The 23,406-nt window shown below is 33.2% G+C and overlaps 3 protein-coding genes across 5 annotated transcripts in view; 2 read left to right on the forward strand and 1 right to left on the reverse strand.

Annotated features, from left to right (window-relative positions):
* Positions 1-1,225: 1,225 nt before the first annotated feature.
* On the forward strand, positions 1,226-3,126 carry LOC119189294 (cytoplasmic phosphatidylinositol transfer protein 1-like). The gene is made up of 6 exons (XM_037438479.1): positions 1,226-1,231; positions 1,361-1,423; positions 1,780-1,851; positions 1,942-2,196; positions 2,488-2,613; positions 2,807-3,126. The coding sequence occupies exons 1-6, from the start codon at positions 1,226-1,228 to the stop codon at positions 2,954-2,956; spliced, it is 672 nt and encodes a 223-aa protein (XP_037294376.1). The 3' UTR covers positions 2,957-3,126.
* A 4,685-nt stretch (positions 3,127-7,811) lies between these two features.
* Positions 7,812-16,670, reverse strand: LOC115456106 (trypsin alpha-3). The gene is made up of 5 exons (XM_030184999.2): positions 16,402-16,670; positions 14,970-15,186; positions 11,729-11,835; positions 10,312-10,499; positions 7,812-8,046 (listed from the first exon to the last, which is right to left on the reverse strand). The coding sequence occupies exons 1-5, from the start codon at positions 16,529-16,531 to the stop codon at positions 7,900-7,902; spliced, it is 789 nt and encodes a 262-aa protein (XP_030040859.1). The 5' UTR covers positions 16,532-16,670; the 3' UTR covers positions 7,812-7,899.
* Positions 16,671-17,178: 508 nt separating this feature from the next.
* LOC115456105 (calcium-binding protein E63-1) overlaps positions 17,179-23,406 on the forward strand; it is a 58,147-nt gene continuing 51,919 nt past the window's right edge. The window contains exons 1-2 of one of the 3 annotated variants that reach the window (XM_030184998.2): positions 17,179-17,436; positions 23,082-23,114. In XM_030184998.2, the coding sequence (XP_030040858.2) occupies positions 17,194-17,436; positions 23,082-23,114 (276 nt within the window). In that variant the 5' untranslated portion in view covers positions 17,179-17,193. Of the gene's footprint in view, positions 17,437-17,808; positions 18,054-19,898; positions 19,956-23,081; positions 23,115-23,406 lie in introns of those variants that run through there. The other 2 variants (XM_037438413.1, XM_037438412.1) reach the window with 2 other exon arrangements.

Consider the following 23,406-nt stretch of genomic DNA (forward strand, 5'->3'; position numbering starts at 1 on the left):
GTTTTACTAGTGAGCAGTGATATGAAAGTTGTCTATTGGCGATAAGTGATAACCTAATTACGGTATGCCGTAGCCTTACGTGACCATGTTTTGTAAATATGTCTGGCACATTGCAATACTTACGGTGCATAGTTCTGTGATAAGATTTATTACTTCCTGATATTGAAAATTTCTCCGAATCGTTATATATCGCTCTGCTTAGTTATATACATCACATGCAATCGTCTGATAGATGTACATATTATGTTTTATATGTTCTTATGCGTTCTGAATTAGAGGTTTCTTAAACATTGTTTTTACTTAATTGTTTTGATATTGTACTAACTAACTTGTTTGTTGTTTTTGTTCTGTGTCTTGTCTTCTCTCTGAATTTAAATTAAATCTTTGATAAGACGGGAATTAAACCAGCGTTTTTGACGGTGTTTCGAAACCGTTGCAATTTAAAAACCCTCAAGAGACTAGGTATTTACTTCATAATTGGCTATTTCTATTTTTAGACTACTATATTTGGTATATTCTGTTGGTACTTTCGTGGATGTTTATGGGCGTTGGCGATGAAGTTGCTTCGGATGACATTTGCTTGTTTGTCTCTTATTCAATGTATATAAAACAAATCCTTAATTATCAAAACGTAGTAGGTACCTACGTGGAAACTAGTGTATATCGTATTTTTTGGATTAACCATATTTACATTAGTGACTCATATAATCAATAAATATTGAAATGGCTGTATAAGATCGCTATCTTGTCGATAGAATGTAAAAAGTAGGTAAACAGGAAATCAAACACTTGAATAACAGACATGGTGCCGCACCAAAGTTACTATGATGGTCGACTTTAGATATCTATATACATACACTTTGACTAGCTTTTGCTTGCGGCTCTGGCCGCGTGAATAGTTTTTCGGGACAAAATTTTCCGTTATAAAAGTCACGCTTTAAGTATATTTTCCCGATAGAAAGTAGCCTTTGTTCTTCCCAAGGTCTCAAACTAATCCTAAATTTAATCTAAATCCGTTGGGTAGTTTTTGAGTTTTACGCGTTCAGAGAGGCAGACAGATGCGGTAGGGAATTTGTTTTATAATATATTTTTATAACTTATTCAGAATAAACATAATCAAAATATCCAATCAACTAAACTTACATAGGAACTATCGCCATACTATAAATAATTGAATGAGTTAACTTAAAGATGTGTTTTTTATTTTTCGATTTCTTGGACAATAATGCCCGTATCTGATCTGAGAATCTGATTACATGTCAGCGATCTGCCCCGTAATATGTGGCATAACAAACACGACAAAAAGATTCGTGTCGTTTAATAATGATGTTTGTGATTGGTCTAAAGACCGGCGCGTTAGTCACATGTTTGTCTCTTTACATTACTGAGAAGGCATGGAATTATTATCCTTACACTATTACCGGTAAGCATTTTCGTCTTAGTAATATTTTTGACCTGTCTAAATTATACACTAATTAACCCATGTTATTTATTTTCATGTTTGGTGATGAACATGAAGAAATACACAGTGAGTGTTTTTATCTATCAGCTTCTCTAGCTTGTTCTCTTTGCTATTCTTGAAGGAAGGAACCTTCCACCAGTTGTTTGAACTTAACCAATATTAAGTTATGGTCATAAAATACTAATCAATGCAATAAAATAAATCTTTTAACAAATATAATTACGGTAGTGGATGTAACGGTTATTTTTTTAACTTATTTATTGGACGCCTAAAATTGACATATTTTTATAGTAAGTAGTTTATTTTTCAATTTTCAGTGTTCCTTCATCCCCAAGTTCTCAATATCGATTCAGACTAGATACGAAGACAACAATGGGACCACTGAAAATGTGAGAATCAATATATAAAATAATATCAGACATAATATCGCCGATAACAATTATAACAAATTATATTTATTTCATAAAAAATATTTTCAGTGCTTGGGGTTAACTGCAGAGGAACTGGAGCAAAGGACAGTCGACTTTCTGGATATCGCTTATGATGAGATAAAGCCACATCATTACAAGGAGGCAGAAGACCCAAAGTTCTTCAAATCGGAAAAGACCGGCCGAGGTCCCCTGGTTGAGGGATGGAGAGAGACGCACCAACCGATCATGTGTTGTTACAAAGCTGTATCTGTCAAGTTTGAAGTGTGGGGCTTGCAGACAAGGGTGGAAGAATATGCTCAAGGGGTAAATACGCTTTTCAATGTAATTTCTTTATGGACAATATTTTCGTCTTAATTTACGAAATTGATACGATAGACAAAACACTTCAAAGTACGCTCAAAAAGAGTTTGGATATAACACGTGTCTGAGTTAAATGTTCATAACCATTATAATTAAAGTGCTTTGGTTGCGTCTATAGTAGTCATTTGTTTTTACATTTTGCTACTCTATGATGGTAGTTTAAAATAGCTTTATTTTTATTGTGATAAAATAATGGTTGTAATCTGAGAAAAATTTGATAAATTTTCTATGCAGGCCATACGCGAGATCTTGTTACTTGGACACAGACAGGCTTTTGCTTGGATGGATGAATGGTTTAACATGACCCTTGATGATGTACGGGAATATGAACGAGAGATGCAAGTAAAGACGAATATTAAGGTAAACAGTATTTACGTAATTTATAATATTTGTCGAAGTCGAAGTATATAAATAATGAAGTCTATAGACATTTAATTTGTAAAGACTATAACTACAAAATTAAAATTTGTATCTAATTATTTTTGTGGTTTTCGATAAGTAACTTCGTAATTAATTTGTTTTAAAGTCAAATACATATTCGATATTTTTTTAGCTTAAAGCAACACTAGAGAATGTCGAGGGCAAAGAGGAAGACGATAAATCCGATTCATCGAAACCCCAAACTCCGAGAACGCCGAAGTCGTCAAAGAGTAGCAGCAGCACCCCCACAGGGGAGAATAGAACGTGGTTCAACTGGTCGTAAATACTCATTCATTCCGATCAGAGTTGATCTCTTCATGGGCGTGGCTAGTCATTTTCCAGGAGGGACTCGGGCACAGGCCCGAAAGCGCTATAAATTTTATGTCTTTCCATTTTTTTTTGCTATCATATTTAATTATTCCAATTCCTTAACATCCTGGTCCGCGCATGGAGCCCCCACTCCTTTACTAGCTACGCCTATGGATTCCTCCCCTAACACAGGGTTTATTTGTATGTGTGTTCATTGTTGCCTTTCAACTTACCTCACAACACTATTTCAATTTATAAACCCTGAAATGAATATATAGATGGAATTGCTTATTGTTATATGTGGTGTTAATTTTGTTACTAGGAAATTATTAGGACTGCCATCTGAAAATAAATCGGAGTTAGTGAAACTAAACTTTTGAAATTATAGTATAATACATTGTATATTTTATTTGTATCATATTAAAAATCAGCCTCTATCGAAATATATTTCGTTAAAACCCACTTATATCGAATCTAGAAATAATAACGAACAAGAAGCAGATGGCAAGGATAAGTTATAATATGAATGAAGAGCTATACTGAGAGTTAGTCACAAAACATAATTTTATGAGTGAACTGTAGTTACCATTCCTACGTTTGAGATGTTTGTTAGTTGTAGTTAAATGATATACTCTTGAGTGACTCTTAATAATTTAGAACAATGCGTTTAGGAAATCTTTTAGTAATAAGTTTTTGAGTTATTAGTCAAGATGTTTCTTGCAGTACAAACTACAAAGTATCTTCCCTACAAAGCAACATTACTTCTGTTGTGTAAGAATCGCTGTGTAGTAAAATACTTTAATTTTAGTGGATTTATAGGAATTTTTGTTTAGTTTAATATAGTGAAAAGAAGTTTTATCGACTTATTTATGTAAGGGGTACTCGTGCAGTTTACATGTTTGACACCTATTGCTTCTAAATAGAACTATTCAAGTGTCTGTCTGTCCTTTAGTTAAGGCGATACCTCAAGGTCCATTTTCATACAATTTTCATATTAAATTTTAAAGGGAAATATCCAATTATTAATTAAGTTAGTTTTGAATTCAACTGCGAGTTAATCAAAGTAAACGTAAATTTAAATTAATTACTTGCCATGTTTATTACCCAAAATTTCGTCATATTAAATTGAAAATGGACCTTGAGGTATCGCCTTAAGGAAGTTTTCGTTGTGGAGCCTAAACTGAGGCATAATTAAATATTTATTTAGTGATAATCATATATTAAGGCTATATTAATTGCTGCGTCTTATTCCAAGATGTATTACTTCGTTTATACAAAACCAGTACGTTTGGATGCTACTACATTATCATATTTCAAAGTCCATGAATATGTCAAGGCGACGATTACTTACATATATAGCCTTATTATTTGTTATACTGGCACGTCAGTGAACCCAACCTGATGGTAATATATATAATAATGATCCAGATAGTCGACTGACGAGAGATGATTACACCTCGCCTGTCGATATAATTATGCCGGCATTTTTGAAACCGGATATACATATAATCCGGAAATGCGACATGCTTACATTCTATGGTGGAGTTTAAGCCTTGTGTACGGTGGTCACTATCCGGGCGGATAGAGGTAACATATTTGACTGCATGTTGAAGAAAATTACCATAATTCACGTATCCATGGAGACAATATGATAAAGTAATATCCGCCTTAAACTATAACTAATACTTCTCATACAAAAGTTCGAATATAGAATATTTAATTTAAAAGTAAGGAACTAAACTTAATTTATTTATTTCGTAGTATTTTATCTGAATTGTGACCAGTTGGATGACGCATCATAATCCAAAGCGCGGTTAAAGGATAACGATCCTAATTCCTAAAGTGTAAAGTGTTTTGAATAACGTGTTAGAAAATTTGTAAAAGTTGATGTTTTTGATCGATATGTTTATCTATGTTAAATTTAAAATACTCTGTTAAATTTCACAAATGTGTAGAAATAGTATTGGATGTTAGGAAGCTTAAGTCTTAGGAAAAAAAATCAAAACTATTTTCAATTAATAAATAGGTTTTGGACGCATGCTTGTTTTGACACGTATTGTATAGAAGTAAATTAAATTCTATTGAGCTTACTATGTTAAATTGTTATTGTGCAATGTTATCCAAGTGTATCTAATAATGTCAACCAACAGTTAAATGTAAAACTGTTTGTAAAGTGGATTAATTGTAAAAATAAATATGTTGCATACCTATTTAAATAAATTGACGTATATTCTATAAACACGAACGTCCATATAAAAAATGTGCTCAAAATCTGAACTAAACTGGCCACCAAAACGTCACTGTTATAACTTATTTTTTCACTTGAACAATAAATCATACTTATTTGACTAATATTTTTTATTTACATCTAGGTTTACACAGACTCGAGTTCTTATATTATGAGCGCTACTCCGTACATAACCACACGCTGACAATGTTGAAATCATACTAAAGTCAGGTGTACGGATTGCAATACAGTTGGATCAAAACAATGAGTTTACGAAATGCCAGATCTAGTACGTACTACATATATATCGATGTTAAAATATGTTTTCGACTACAAGGTAATTGTTTTTGATTGTTAGAAGTAAAATGAATTTGTTTAGCTGAATAAGCTGATATAGTACACATATTGTTTGTTAATTTACGGATTGATCAATTCGTAAAGCTGTGTCCCTTGTGCAATATTACATTTATGCACTTCTGTAAGATTTAGTATTTATAATATCGGAAACAAGCTTGAAGAAAGAATTCTTCATGTTAGTTTTATATGTTAGAACTAAATTACTTATAGAAGAATATGTTGCAGTAATATTTTATCCTTCACCCTTTCATGTGTACAGTAATAATAATGACTTAATAAGAGACATACCAAAGAGCTCCGGATGAGGCGGTGTACAGTCACCGATATAGTAGCTGAACAAATTCAAAATTTCAAATCATCTACACCACACCAAACTTTTTTAATATTACCATATTATATGTTTCTTTATAGAAATAAAAGGGATTTACTTTACACACAAAGGAGAAACATGTTTCAATTAAACTTAAGGTGTATAGTCGATTTGAAGTGTTAAATTTGTTGAGTCACTTATGTAGCTGACTGTACATATTTACAGTACCACATTGAGCATAATTGAGATTATTCTAGAGGGCGCCACCGATATTTGTCATGCAAAGAATTAGCTCATCAAATTTACGCGCCAAAATGTTATTAAAACATGTTTTATTTTAATGATATTGTAAATGATCTTAATCAAGGTCCATTTTCACACTTTTAATCTGGGTAACTAAACAAGTATTGGCAAGTGAATTTAAATTCACGTCTAGTTAGTGATTAATTCTCGCAGTTATGAAAATGAATAATTAATAATCATGGATATTTCTGTTAAAATCGCCTTAATGGAAATAAGGCTACTCAATTTTCGTCAGAGTTAAAACCGTTAAAAGCTTTTACAACTCTTAGATATCTCAGATCTCATCTCATCAGAGAACTAATTGAAAGGATTCTTTGTATAAGATTTTGCAGAAAAGCTTTGTACTTCGTTACCTATTGAATGTAAAGATCAAACTAATTCTCTATTTATTTTAAAAGCAATGAGATTTATAGAATCGAATGTCAGTCCGCTGGTTATATTCGCTCCTCGAATTTAATATATTATACATAATATACAAAAATAAGTTTTTCTACATGAAATGTGGACTGTAATAATGCCAAATCTCATACTCTTCCGTACGCGAAAATGCTTAAAAGTGGGCGTAAAATATTTTCTTCAGGGGCTTTACAAGAGTTTTGCATGTTTTTGCGACGTATATACATATTTCATTGTTGTATCATCTATCATCATGTTTATGTGGCGCTCCCCTAGCGGGGGTAATTGACGTAAAATCGGAAACAGAGTATTTTGATCCTTAGAAGCAAGATTAATTATGGAAATCGAAAATGTTTTGTGTGTAGTCTTCTTCCTATAGTTTTCTTGCGCGATGTCCTTATTGCTTTATTCTGAAAACCAACTTCATAGATTCCATTGGCCACAAAGTTGTCGAAAGCTTTGTACTTATAGATTAGAGATATTGTAATTAAAACTGTTATTAACAGAGTTTTATTGTACTTGAACAAAAAACCTACATTTTGAAATAACTGTGTTTCGCTTTTATGGTGTGATAAATACAATGCATTTATAGAGAACCCAATATATTTATGTATCTATTTATATTAAGTAATAGATAAAAGTGGATACATTTTCAGTGTGAAGTTTGTCCTAAACTAATGTCTACCAATTTACTTTTTTTTAAATTAATTTAGTATACTTTTTTATTAAACATTACAATGTAACAAATTACAACGGTCCTACGTGGTGATAATACATTATAACTTACAAAATGACTGCCCTAAACATAAATTCTTATTTAATGGTTTTGTGCGTTTTTTCTACGATTTTAAATCGTGCGACATTATGTGCAACGAGAAAACATTTAATAAGACGTTAAACAAGCATTTATGAATAGTGTGCAAGTCTATCGATATTATGTAATTAAAATAACTACGTGTTAAATAAATGGAGATATTTGTCGAATATTTTATGGAGATTTTATTTTAATATCTAAAACATTCATTTAACCAAGTTATTGCTTCTGGTTTTAGGTTCTAAGGTAGCTTTACCGCCGTTTTAAATAACGGACGCTTTTTAAGTCCATTGTGAAAATTTACCTGCCAGAACAGGGTTTATTTTTGTACTCATAAGTTACCTACATACTTATTTTTAATTCAAATGGTATAGTTTTTGAATCTGATAAAATATTAAGACGGGATAATTTAAAAAAGGCCGTTAGTAAGAATTCGAATAAATTCTTCTGTTTTATTTTCTACAAATGCAAGATAACATTATAATCACAATATAGATTAATCAATAAGACCTAAATCTGTGTGACATCCCGTATCCATTGCAAGTGAGCTCCTATGCCAGTGTAGACTCCAGGGACGCCATTAGCTCCACAGCCCATACCATAGCTGCAAATGCCTTGTACCACTCCATCACATATTAATGGACTCCCTGAATCGCCCTGCGGAAAGAAATAGCTTAAATCTGGTGTCACCATTCCTAAAGACGTTAAAATTGTATCAAGGATATTATTCATATTTTATTTACGAGTATCTTTGTACGGGATTTGGTGTCCGTACAAGGATTTACGTTTGGTTCGTAAATATAAAAGACTAAAGTCCGGGTAAAATATTGTTTATTTACACTGAACTAGTCTAAATGGTAAAATGGTAATGGTTATGGTAATGGTAATGAGAACACGCGAACTGGTTGACGATCGAACGTGAACTGATTGGTAAAATTAATACAATTAATTCGTGTGGTGTAAAGCCCTGACACAGCGCTGTGCGATGTATGTTGCTTCAACCGTACCATCCTAATCTTAAACTTGTTTATGAGGATTTGCTCGATAAGCTTTTTAAGTCATGTTTCAGAATAAACTTGTTTAGTTTTTACGGCAGCTGGCCTGAAGTTAAGCACCTTTATCGATTTAATCAGCAAATCGTCTTAGAAAAATTTGGAACATATACTGGAAAAGAAACTCGGGACTCGCATGATGTGAAGAGTAAACAACATTTAATTGCTACCGAATTAAATTCCGGTTTACTTAGGTTTTTCGATTTTAGATACATGAATAGTTTTAGGAATTAATGGGCTGTTAAATGTTTAGTCATCCAAACATCCAACATATAGTTCACATTTCAGCAGAAGTCTTCAGTACAAGTCGTACGTGGCAACTCTCAGTATTCTCAGAGGTAGGACCTGTCCAGTTTCATTAATTTAATATTACAGCAATTACAATTATTACAACAGAACTCGGCAGATGGTATACCAGGCTCAAGTCTGTATCGTAGCAACAACGTTAAGTTTATTCACACATACCTACTTTTTCTACGACGTTTTCGGCGAAAAGACTGCTATTGGGGTATCTAATTACGCATCTTGTGTAAACGACGGGGAAGCCATAAAACCGAGGGATTAATTATTTCTAACGTTTACTATGTCACTATCTTGACATCACTATTCAATGTATATATCTGCCGGCAAACAGCTTGCTCATCGCTTGTGTATGTCCGCAGGACCATGGCGCTGCGTACCAACCGAACGATTGGGAGATCATTTGTTTACATACCAATATATTATGTTCGAAAGTACGGGTTAGTGCATTAAATGGTTTCTATTTTCTTTTATATGTAGGTATAATTGATCGATGGAAACAATATCAAAGCGACTCTACATTTTAATCTGATTAGAATGGTAAAATTTTTCACAATTTTCCCACGGACCTATTTGTTGTACGAAATAGGGCAATTGTATAATATTTATTTTTGTGACGTATATAAAAATTAAGCATTAAATAAATACGTAGAATAAAAAAAAACGATATAAGTAAAGTGATCTCTACTATTGTTGAATTAGGCAGTAAATCGAAAACCGACTTTAGTTGCATGGCATTAAGAAGGAGAAGCGTGCCTCTGCTGCTTTATTAAAACATTAGCTACAATTACAACAAAGTATTAATGCGAGATGATCGCTTGGCACACTCGCCGCTAAATTAATTGTAGGATGTAACAACTGCTATTTAATTAGTGCACCGACGGACAACTTTGTTACGGGTGATTAGTACATGTATGGCGAAAATATTTCGTCTGGAACATAAATGCGTCAACTGCTAGTTACGAAACATTACGCTTTCCTGTGGGATTTTGTCATCGCTTAGAATATTTGCTGAATATATTATTAGGTGTAGGCGGTAGGATTTACCTAACGCCGCGAATCTGTGTTATTTCACTCTTAGACAGTTCGGAAGCGGTATTATACATTCTCATGTACTATAATTTTAATTACTTATATTAATATTTTATACATTTTGTTAGTTATTTTTTGCTATCTACTACAGACAGTGTAGTAGACAGCAGATGTCTATCAGTACCTACAATGGCTACCCGTTGTCCGTTAATTCGTTCATAAAGATACGTATCTATCTAGCCAACCACACAGATATGCGAGGGAGCTTAACGGTGCTTTAGAAAAATCCAATAGTAGATATCACTTGATTTTTCCCTTAGCGGAGCTCTGGTGTAACTAACGTGACCGCCAAAGCCGTGTTCTCGTCGCACAGTTTAGATATCTCGCACATCGTTGGTGGAAACACGTCCAAACTCGGAAAACGTGCACGATATTGAAACTTTATCGGTAAACAAGATATTCATTCTATGTGTTACCAATTTCCGCGTCTTCCATTAGTATAGGTACGTATGCAACACTGTAGCTCATATCCAATTACCTGACAGGCGTCGACTCCATCGCCAACAGCGCACAACATTCCGCCATCCCTTTTTGGTGCGACGTACGGACCTAATTTATTTGTACATTGGTCCAAAGATACAATTTTCAGTTTCCCGCCGTATAATTGCTCTGTAGCCTCCGACGAGTTGATATCTTTTATTCCATAACCATATATTCTGCATTCACCTGCAAAGTGTCATTGCTTTCGTAATAAATAACCTGTTTCTAAGACAGACTATCAAAAATGGTCATTATTCTTTATGTAATTAGGTAAATAATGAAATGAAATGAAATGATTTATTTGAATCTGTAAAATGTTATACATTATTTAGATTCCGTCAATATTAACACTACCACCAGTTCGGAAAGCAGTTTTCACCAGAGAAGAACGGGCAAGAAACTCTGGTGTTGCTCTTTTCAATCAGTTTAGGGTAAAGACTACAGTACATGATAAAGTAAGAAGAAAAAAAAACAAATAAAGTTTAGAGCAGTTCATTTATAGGCTCGTGAAATAAGGAATAAATTAATTTAATTTTTTTGTATGACTGCACAACCCTCTCAGGAATCATGAAATTTCTCTATTATCCTTATAATTATTTCCTCCCAGTACCTCTAGCGATTAGAAATTAGAAATGTAAGCGAAATGGGCAGAACAGTCCACACAAGCAGCACCCGTTCACGAGTATGACGCATGTGTCAGCCATCGGCCTCCTCAACCATATTGTAGGGAAGTGGCCGACCCGTCACACGACGCCGCCGCAGGTACAGACAGTTAGTTAAAAAAATTAAAATAGTCTCTAAACAAAAAATCTCTAAAATGTAATAAATAAAATAAATTTATCTGCCTTTTATATATTATAAGTACGTAGTAGACAACATTCTGATTTGACGTCGCCTCGGGAGACTGCTAAAAAAATATATTGTTACCCCCTCCCCCCATAAACCTGTTCCCGTCTGGGATTAAAAAAGCATTGCTATAAAAATAATTTAAATAAGTATTTAATATAGAGACGCAAACTTGATAATATATTATAAACTTAAACGACATAAGCCATAAGTAGATTTTGAAATCCAAAATTTTATTTGAAATATTTATATAATTCTGTCTTGGAGATTGCTAACAATATGCGGTCTTATACCAAAACATCATTTTATATTACTAATTTATTAATTCATCTACTTACTTATATTTAAAAAATAAGCACAATGCAATGCGTAGTTATATTTATACATATGTTTGTTTTCACATATTGGCTATAAAATAGAACCGACTTATAGATTTCTTGTTTTCGTTTACCGGAGCGTTGGTTGGATCGTAAACACAGCGCAAACATATAACTGTAATATGATAGATAAGAGTATATCCGTGCTCCGTGCATTACTATCAACCCACAGATTGTCTGGATACCATTTACCTGACACACCGATTAATGACGGGCTTGGTAATATTACGCTGTCCGTCCATGCTATGATCTCCGATAGCATTATACGCAGTATAGCAATGTCGTGAGCTCTTGTAGTTCTGAAAAAACAAAATAAATAGCTGCCTTAAAAGTTTTTAGGCTTTCGTGACCAAACACGGAATCCTTATAGTTGTGCCAGATTCTATCATCCGTACTCAGATTTGTTGTTATAATATTGTTGAGAAATTGTTATATATTGAGGGTCGTTGCGCCGGTTAGAATTTGTCGAGTGGTTAATTTCAGTCGAGTCAAAATACACGTATTTTACATGTAAAATATCTATTTTACATGTAAAATCGACATCTGTCGATCTTATAAATAAATTCAAAATATAATTAACCTGTGGAACAAAATATAAAAGCCTGAATTTAATTTAAGTATAGTTGTAATGCACTTTCTCTGCGAAATCTAAAGAAGAAAGTACAACGGAACCAGCTAAATTATGAAAGGAGTCTATGAGTAAAGAAGTTTGGGTACCTCTGCTTTATACTTTAATATACAAGGTATCTTTAGTATTTTTGTTATTTTACTGCATGTCCATAGAGCTCTTAGTTGAAACGTAAATTAAGCTTTTTTTTTGTTGGCTATGCGGTTGGTATAAAATTAAGTCAAATATTATGCAACAACTTGTCAAATATATTTAAAGAATATTATTTGTTTTTATTTCGAAACGAAAGCTTACCTATTATCTATAATATAAGAAATCTACTCAGGCTCTGAGATTCAGGCAACTGGAAGCTTACTGGAGTTGGCCGCGAAACCAGCACTATGACCGTACCTTACCTAGTGTTTTTAGTCTCTAGAGATCCACCTAAGACCCTAGCATGATCTCTGTTTTAACATAGCGATAGTGATATCGAATGAAGCTGAATTTGTCCTTTAAACGCCATCACTGTAGATTAACTTCTTTTTCTATTTAGGTCCCAGACGTTGTAGATGGGACGCTGTATCTGGTACGAATCGCAATTTAATTATAATACATACGACATATCTTACTACGCCGCAACGTAATTTGTAGTAAACCGAAATCTCGATCGCCAGATCCCATTTATCAAGGATGAATCAAGATTAGTTTAATTTTATGGTCGTTTTACTTTCTATGTAGATTATAAAAAATACCTAGAAGAATGGCGATGTAGACTGATTTTTTTATTACTAGAATTATTTACTCATAATGGAATATGAACACGGATCCTAAAACATCTAATAAAATTAAATTACTTAAAAAGACAAATCACCATACCCTTAAAAGAGTTGTAAATGTTTTTTTTCTGATAATAATAAATCTAAGCTTATCCAAAAAACTACAAATAGGGTTCATGTACTTAAATGGGTCATAAGGGCTGTAGTTTAGTTCATCAACTTTAATTTAGTATAACAATTAGGACATTAGTTCAATGCACACCAAAACACATCGGAAAGATATATAGAGTACATTTTTAGCCACCAAACGAGGTCGATTAGCATTCGTGATTCGAAAGTCACATTAGCGTAGAGTTTGCACTGTTTACCCGTGATTAAATTTATCAAATGCGATAAATGAATGTTTAAAATCAGACAATAGATCATGTAGTGTGCCATGTGTGTGTGTGTGTATATACTATAAAGTAAATTTGTGATATTTGTCGTGTTTTTGGTCATATCAAAAGCAGCGAGTTAAGCCTATGAAACCGCCGAAATGTAGGTCGACACATCAAATTGAGGTTTCTATTCTGCTCAATGATGGTATTCCTGAAAAAAGTATAGTTTTGCCACTTATTACATGATGAGACAAAAATAAGCTGGAAGAACTATGCACAGGTCTAATATATGAACAGTATAGTAGTATTTATAACATAGTCTACTAGTTGTTATTCGCGATTCTGCTCGCGTGAAAATTCATTCGCACAAAAAGTGTTTCTTTTTTCAAAACTTAATTGAACCAGATGGCTTCGTGCCCTAGGATGGACTTACTATTAAAATTGGAGAAATTATAGAAAAATGTCGTAGACAAATGTCACCCCTATTAATGTGCAGTGTTTTAGACCTGTTAGTAATATTATATATCCGAAAGATTGTGAAAATGTTTAGATGTTTGTTAGAAGTAAAAACAGAAATGACTGAACGGATTTGAATGAAATTTGACACACATAGTGACTATGTCCTGAATCAACACATTGGCCAACTTTTACCAAGGTAACATGTCCCCATGGGAAATAATTGAACTTATAATTCGTCTGATTTTTAAATAGATGGCGCTGGTGTCGCACATATGGCGCGCCTTAATCAGTACAGTGACATAGGGACTTTTGTAACGGAAAAGTCTTTTAAGGCGCCCCTACGCGCCAATGACCTTGACTATTCGTTTCTTACTTGGCGGTACTTGAAAAATAAGCAAAGATTACGGATAATTGCTTAAAAAAACATTTTAGGTCTTTGTGAAAATTTTACATTCCCAAATCATAAGTTTTAATAATAGTGTTAGTTTCAAATTAAAATGATGAGTTTTTTAGAAGGAGATGCACGGAATATAACATTTTAGTGGTATTGTCAAAATAAAATTAATGAAACTCTCCACATTATAATAAACTTGAAACAACAAACGTAATGTCAATATATTGCAGAAATATGATGTTGGAAAACACAGTTGGCGCATCGTTTTTTTTTGGAGGTAGGACGCAACTTGGTTAATGCCACGAGCAACAACTAGTCTTTGTATAATTAATACTCAAAGACGTATGAAGCAGACCATTATTCATCAGCCAGAGCCTGTACGCAACCGGCGGGATAAATATAGCGAAACTGTATGTTACAATCTTTTAAGTCACCTCTTTATGAATGGTTTGAGCAACTCCTGTGTCCCTATTGCAAAGCGTAAGTACCTTTTTTAATCTACGTAATTTAGAACGGCTACTCCCCTTATTCGTGACAGAATCGGGTTTTATGAGTAGTACGTAGAGATGCATGATACTTGCATTTCACCAGTTATGTTTGGTATTATACAGTAGGGAATGAGTCTATGATCTTTTAACGTCCACATACTTTAGGCTGATACTTAGTAGAAATATCCTACATCATATTATCCGACTAGAAGATCTGAGACCTCGAAACAGAAATCATACCGCGTCGTGATAGTTAATACTTAGTGCGCCAATAAGTCGATTTTTGCGTAAATAATACAGAAAATACAGAAAATATTAAACTATGTTCTTACCGATCATACAAGTCGTGTGTAATAATTTCCAAAACAATAGCGCGAGGAACAATGTCGTCTGTTACTCGGTAATTGTTAAGTTGCAAAAAGTAATCTTCTGAAGTAGAATGTACACAATGCGCTGCTGTGATAGCAAACTCTGGAGAAAGGATTGTGGCGCCACATATATGCTGTTGGGTATTTGTTCTTCGCAGTGATGCCACTCGAGGTTGAGTACCTGGATAAACGAAAAATATAGAGTTAACCATAGACTAACTTAACTATAGAATTGACCTTAAAATAAAAAAATATAATAATTTTACGAGTTTATAGTTCAAAATTACTTAAATTGAATTATTTTATGACATAATAAATCTGTACTGCGTAGTCCAAATATGTATATTATTGTATTTTTTTGAAATTTATGGCTTGAGTAGCACTCGATGGATTCTAATCTCACATCCATTTGTAACGTGCCGATATTAATGTATTTCAAGGTATTTGAGCGATCATTATTAATTTCACCTAATAATTGTTAAGCGATGGTTTAACCGTACGTTTACTATAGACCAGAATTAGATTTATAAGTGATATTTCGCACTATTTACAAGAGAAGATTTTACCTTCATTATTTCTAAAATATTTTAGGTATATTAATTGTAGTATCTACTTACAAAAATAACCATTCTATAAAAATACTGCAAATATAACATTCATATTTAAAAAACAATGAAGAAAAACAGCCGTCCTAGTTATAACTACGAAGTGTCGGTTACAATGTTCTTGGGCTCGTATTCTTCTATAAAAGCGATAGCCAACATACTATTCGTATGTTAATTTGAATATAATAAGAAATTTTCCGTACATAAATAATTAGTAATTCTTTATCCGTGTGGTGGCACAAGATATCTGGACTTACGCAGAGGGTTTCATAAGACGCGACCGAAGTATTTCACGTACTTCATGTACGGCTAGATGAAGCGTTTATACACGATTCTTTATAGATTTCATTATAACGGTTCCCCGGTTAATTAATATAAAAAAATATATACCACTTCTAACGAGACGAGCAAATCGACATTAATAGTAATAGCGCCCAGAATATTGCAAAGCTTTAGATTCTGCTCTACACACTCAAATATTATATTGGCATTACCCCTCATAATGCTTAGTTATTACACTGGCTACATTACAATTATATTTACTAGATAAAATGCTTGGAAATTACACAGCAGTGCCTGCAAACTGTTGCATGATGGATATAGATCGTGCTTACAAGACACAGACGAACCACAAGTTTATTAAAAATGTGTGATGTTTTGAGTATGCTGGAACTATACACCCTAATAACTTAACATATACTGCCCAATACTATATGAGAGCTGGGTTATTTTACAGACATTCTGAATTTAAGCGAAATATTTACTAATATAGAATTTAAATAGTACAATACCATATTCCACTTCTATTCCTTTAATAACTCGTTTTACTCTTCGTGCATGGGTAAACCATCCAGATGTATATGAAACCATAAGAATCACTACAGAAACTTTAGCAAAGTAACTATTGCCATGACCACACATTATTCAAGACAACTGTTCTTATCAGTTGCTGATAATTTAATAAAAAACATGCGAAAGTGGTAATTATAGACAGTCGTGACGAAAATATAACATTTGAACAGATGTTTGAAATATTTAAACGCACAGGTTTTTAAAATCAACCTATGTAGTGTCGACAAATAATTAACGATGGATTTTACAGATGGGTTGGAGAAATAAGGTGTTCTTATAATTATTAGTACACGATTCTACTATGTGATAAGTAATTATTTCTTATCAGTTACGCGGTGGCGTATAGATGTTTCAGAATAGGAAGATATCAATAAAGGAGAAGATGAATTAATGAACGTTTATGAGTATGAGAATGAAAAGTTCTTCCTCCTCCTGTTTTGTTTACAAAATATATTGACGACTGACTGCTATACCAGGTTGCATTTACGTATTTATACCTAGGTAAATGAATGTAGATTACATAGGAACTATTGTTATGCTAGTGAAATATTTAACCCATTGAATTCTGTATTGGTTCTTTGATGAAGACTACAATAAAACTTGTCCGGTTAAATAGTGTGCTATGTTAAGATAAAGTGTTGCAAATTAGTCTTACTCGGCGTCGAGTATGTTTAAAATAGTCTTACTATAATTATTTTGTGTTATTGTTGTGGGTTGCATGCAATGCCAAGATGAAGCGACAACAGACAGGTGGGAGCGGGCAGCGGGTTGCGATCAAGCACAGAGGTTTATGTAACGCGAGGGCGCGAACGGAGCCGCGCGCCGGCAGTGCTCAGCCGACCGTCGGCCCCGCACCGCGCCGCACAGCGCCGCACCGCACCATGGACCGGGCCGGCGGCAGCCCACCGTCCAGCCCGCCTGCCGCACACTCCGGCTTCAGCGCTTTTTGCAGCGCGATCTCGGACACTATCTCGGTATGTACAGACGCCGCTCCGCTGCTCGGCCGCTCCATCGCTGCTCTACTGCCCCTACACCTAGACACGATCCCGTCGCCGGCACCGACACTATACGACACCGACCGCATCCAAAACGCATTTTGGCGCCAATGCTCTCAATTCGTGCCCGATTAATAACCGAATTGATGATCATTCTTGTGTCGCGCACTGCTCTATTTTGAGACGCACGTGGTTCTCGAGGTCGACGAGCGAGGCCTTTGCGACTTCGCATCCGACGGTCCCGAATATTAGTGTGCAATCGGAATAAAAGTCATGGAGGGAATAAAAAATATAAACAAGTTTATTATTAGAGTGCTCGTTGAGGCCGGGTCGCACGGTCGCGATTTGTTAGATGGCTGTGATCTACCGAAATACCCGCGCATTAAACGCCCGCTCGACGCGCGACGTACAAAGGCCGGCCGCGACATTACATTCGTGCTAACTCAGCAAGCTGGCCACCACGACCGTAACAGCAACGCTCGTGCTACCACAACTACTATAACCAGCATCGGCAACCACTTCGTAGCCGCTGGTGACTCCGGGAATCTTACCTCGTCCACAAACTCGTCCTCAGCACACCGCTACTACAATCCTAGGTACTTACAATTTTAATATTTTAAAATAATAATTCAAGAAAAAATAATTACAATAAATAAAAAACAGTTATGATCAGAGACAGACTATAACAGTTATGATCAGTTTAAAATAAGTACATACAAATGAAACATATTATTGTAATATGACTTATTTCCAGATAAAAGTGTGTTAATCATGAACCAAACATTTAAACTTATTAGTGAAATATATTAAAAACAATAATATAATATAGGAAAGTTTCTTTTCACCAACAGTTAATTGTTAACTTTAATAACATATCAACAAAATATATCGAAAAGGATGTTATGGAGAGCGAGCATATATTATTATTGCAATATAAGTGCTCTATGAATTTGTGCATGACTAAAAGAGAAAAAAAAAATTAAAAAGAAATCACGTAACCTTTACAAATATTATATTAAGAATTAACTTTTTACATCATGGTTTTCAATTATTTTTTTATAGTAAACACATTTTCAAGTTTTTAAAATTATTTAGGTATTGATTGAAAAAGTGTAATTAGCATTACAAAATGTTTGAATTCAAGATATTTTGTAACTATTTAAACTTTTAAATAAATAAAGAATTTGAACTTTCATTAATTATTGTAATTTTTATGCAAATAATATATGAGTTTATTTAAATTATAACAGTATTACTATTACTTGTTTTCTTTTTATTAAGTTTAATAATAAGTATGATTATATTAATATGAAGTTTTTGAAACCAAATAGCGTTTATCTTTTTTTTTCAATGAAATTGATTGATATTGTTTTCTATTTATTTAAATTTAGGTCTTTTAGATATAGAAATATAGGAGTCGAGTTTCTGAATTTATAGATACATCGCGACCAAAAATGCTATAGAACATCATAAATCGGCAAATACGAGTATGACATCCCTAAAATAGTAATTTGAGTGCGATGCAAGGTTGGCTCCATTTGTTTGACCGCATCGATCGGCGACACGCGACCCTGCCTTTACCCTCCTTCAAGACTGAATTATATACAACAAAACGTCCTGACTGATTTCCATTTCATTGAAGTTTTGTTTGGCTACAAATATTTACGATAATCCATGTAAGGTTTGTTTTGGATGATGCACTATCTTAACCGATAGATATGTTCATACATTTTCAGCTGCGGAGCCGAATTATTTTATGATCAATAATTATAATATAATAATATTCTGGTTCCCCTCAAATTACGTTAATGAGTGTTACATGTTTTGTCTTCGCTTTACTATCGAGTACAAGTTTAATTATAATTAATCAATCTTACCACTAGTAACTCACGACTCTACTATAAAGTAGGTAATGGTTTCCACGTCTTTAGATTGTTTATAATAAGTTACTTTTAATTATTGCCACATAATGCTAAACTAAAACAAACGCGTAGGAGCTAATGACAGATAATCAAAAACTATTTTTAGTATGACACAAAGTACACAACTCTTAACGCTCCAACGTTCAGTGGCTCAGAAGTTTACGATATTCCCCGCCATGGGAAATATATGTACAATAATAATGTATGTTTCGTGTTAGGTAGCTCACCGTAAAAATTGCGTAGGATTTGTTGTGTTGAACTGGATCCAAATTCGTCGTAACAGTAAAGAATCGTTCGTACCTATCTACTTTTAAAACTAAGGATGAGTAAATTTCACTCGATTCCGTTTGTGCAGTGGGGTATTGAGCCGTGGTTCGCATTAGATGGTTGGGCTGAATATAAATAAAAATATACAGCATACAGACGTAAAAATCGGCCACGGCTTCTGTTATTTTATAACGAAATTGAGTTTCACATCAGGAACGTGGCTAGCTTGAAAATATTTTTTGTTTTTAAACTATAATAATTGTGGTAATGTTTCTGAACATACGTATTGGATTACAGCGGCTGAGAAATGTAAGTGCTTATTCCTTCCTACCTACATTACACTCTGAACTTCAATATTGTACTAACATTACTATTCTAATTAGACCGAGACGATCGTGATGTGATCTAGTACCCACCTACCAGAACTACATATATCTAATCTACATTACGTTTACGTAAGACTATCATAGTATGTTCATACTTACACATATAATGTACCTATATCATGGACGTATACAAGCATCTGTGTAAAGATATTCTATTTTCTCTATGTTACATATATTTAGCATCATATAAATAAAGATAGCATAACCGCAAATTCGGATATAAAAACAAATCCGTAAAATATTGCCTACATTTTTATAACCTTGACCCAACTTTAGCAGTTCAATGACATACAAACTTGAGAACTGTTATATTTAGTTTTTGTCAGAGCTTTAAGGAATTACAGGTGAGGTAGATTTAAGCTATAATAAGATTTCGGAATATTTTTTTATAATTTTACTACCACAAGATGCAATAGTAATAAATCAAAAGATATAACAAACATCGACCGTACCACGTTACTAAAATTTTAATAATTTTAAAGCTTTGGAGGTTAGCCAATTTGTGCTTGCATATCGGTATTAGTGACAAAATATAATATAGACAAATGTCACTTACATAATTTGTATAAATAATAATCAAATATCAATTGTAATTTGTAAAATCAAAAATTGTATTTCATGACAGCAAGAGGATAATTTTGCATTCTAATTTGTTATAGCACATAGCTATCTTTATTAATCGTTATATTTTACTCGCAGTTTGGGCCTTCATCCGCGTGATAATCCCTTCCTATATCACATTACCTTCCAAGATCGATTTTACCCCCTTTTTAAATAGAGGTCTGTCGCGCAACATCTAATCTTAATTATTATTAATATTATGAGCGCGAATGTTTGTTAAAATGTGTTATACCTTTACAGTAGAAGTGAAGGCAATTAACAACTGAACGGATTTGGATGAATTTTGACACAAGCGGATAGACCTTGCCCTGCCCTAACTTTTATGTCGGTAATTTGCTACACTAACAAATCAGCTTTTAAATTTTTCTGGATGTCATTTAAAATAAAAAAAAATATATATGAATTTTAGGACTACTTAGTTTTTTTTCTGGAGATCATCATTGAAAAAAAAAAGCAAAATATATACATATAATTATAATTTTTATTAAAATAAATAAAAATTTCCTTATTTGAATTTAGAATAACCTAATAAAATCTTACTGGTAACCAAAATTCAAGCTTTCTTGTCAATTAGGTATATTTTTTTATCATTATCCCAACATCCTTCTATAAAATGCGATTCGATAAAAAGTTTTGCCACTAAAAATTTGCATTTTGTGATAAAATTGGGCTGTTTTGTTGGTCGTTTTAACAGTTTATTTGCTGGACATTAACTTCCCTCCGTGTTCATTTCTTAATAACAAGATGATAATAACGAGATTTAAAAAAAACTTATTAGCCAAAAAGCTCCATTTTCGCCCTGGTGTTAGGAATCATTTACTATATAGTGAGATCTTCTATCTTAGAATGCTATAAAAAATAACTACATAAACCTAAAACACCTAATGAACATCTTACTGCATTGCACATTATTCCCGATCAATCAAAATTCGTAATCAGAGCAGGAGTGGACGTTTAATAACAAAATTAAATAATATCCGTTGGATAATGTAAAACAGATTTTTATTATGACGTGTACATAATTGGACAAATGACAGTTGCCGTCAAACGATAGCATTTGAGATAGCTCGAGGAGATAGCATTGTACGATAGGGCTGTGTCAATTATCAACTAAGAACGGAGCTGACTTCATTAGTGTCAAACTCTACGCTGGATATTCTAAAGATGTTGTATTACCAAGAATGAACCCATGATTACTAGTGAGTTACGATTGTTCGTATACTAAATATGAGTGAATAATAGAAATAGTTTCTTAAATTACTTACACTTAACACGGTCGTAGTAAAATCTTAACACAAATGACTACAGGTCATTACCATTTAAATAGATACGGACTGTTATATTGTACTTGTATGTAATTTTGTCGGGACGTTAATATGAGCGGACGAGGAAACAAATGTTTTGATAGTAAAAAAAAACATTCATTCACTAATCACAAATCAATCTGGAACAATTAATTACAAATTCAATAAATTTCAGATACGTTACTAGCATACTGGATGTAAACAACATTTTCCTCCAAAAGTATGCTTTTCGTACATAAGGTTCAAAAACAAGATATTTTCATAACTGATCGAACATAGTGAACGAATTTTCATGAATTTAGTAAAGTACATAATTTGAACGTATTATTTTCGGTTGTAAAGTTCACGAACAATAGGGATTACCCTATTGTTATAGAAACTATTCTAATGTTTGGTTTAGTTTATTATTTTAAATGTATCAAAAAATTATATCAAAAAGAACATTTTCTGTGAAAGCAGCATCAAAATTTGTTGAAAAATAAAGCAGTTATTCATATTTGATATATTGTGGTGAGAAAAAGGGGTGGTTGTCGTGATGGGATTATCGCGCTGTCCTTTTCTGGTTCATGTAGTGTTATGGCCAGTGGCACTGAGTGACGTCACATCTCAATATTGTAATTTGACAGCTTCCCATTCCACCAAATTTCAAAGCCTTATAACTTATTTATTATTGTGTGGATATTGGATATTCTTTTTCCGATAGATTTTGAATGAAATACATTTTTGATAAATGTTTTTAAAAGTTGTCAGCTACCCTATTATTCGTCATTTACCTGATATAATTAATCAACGACAAAAGTGTTTTCATATCTAGATTCAACTGGTACTCAACAGTGAGACCCGCCTCCCGGCTAATGATGGGAGTGTCGCTCCACTGAGTAGCCGGAAAATAGAAGTTAAAAATTTCTACGAATCACAGGATTTTTACGGAGTTAGCTGCTAGCGAAAATTAGCTTTAATATTGTCTAAAAAAATATAAATTAATTTAAAAGTTAAGCAATAAAACGTTAAAGTTTGATGTCGATATGATTAATTAAAACATTAAAGTTCATTTTTATGTCGATATTATTAATCATGAAGCTAATTTTCTTTGTAAGTGGTTTAATCTCATGATTTTTTTTCAGGGGATGGCAACCACATCGCGGAGTAGAAGAAAAGTAAGTATCTATTAAAATAATACATATGAATATTTCGCCATGTCAGTAAACTGAAAATTTATCAATTTATTATTTCTTGTGGCCTCGTAATTCGAATGTGTAAGAAAAAACAAGACTAATTGTATTAACTACTTAATGTATAGGAAGTATAAAGGCTTATTATCATATATCGTTGATTCTATGAACTATAGAATACTAATTGATGTACTTAACATAATTCAATCACAACACCTAAATGTTTACAGTAAAGAATAGTACTCAATTTTATGACTACGTTAAATGAACATATTTT

The sequence above is a fragment of the Manduca sexta genome, chromosome 14 (genome assembly GCF_014839805.1).
Source record: "Manduca sexta isolate Smith_Timp_Sample1 chromosome 14, JHU_Msex_v1.0, whole genome shotgun sequence".
NCBI classification, from domain to species: domain Eukaryota; kingdom Metazoa; phylum Arthropoda; class Insecta; order Lepidoptera; family Sphingidae; genus Manduca; species Manduca sexta.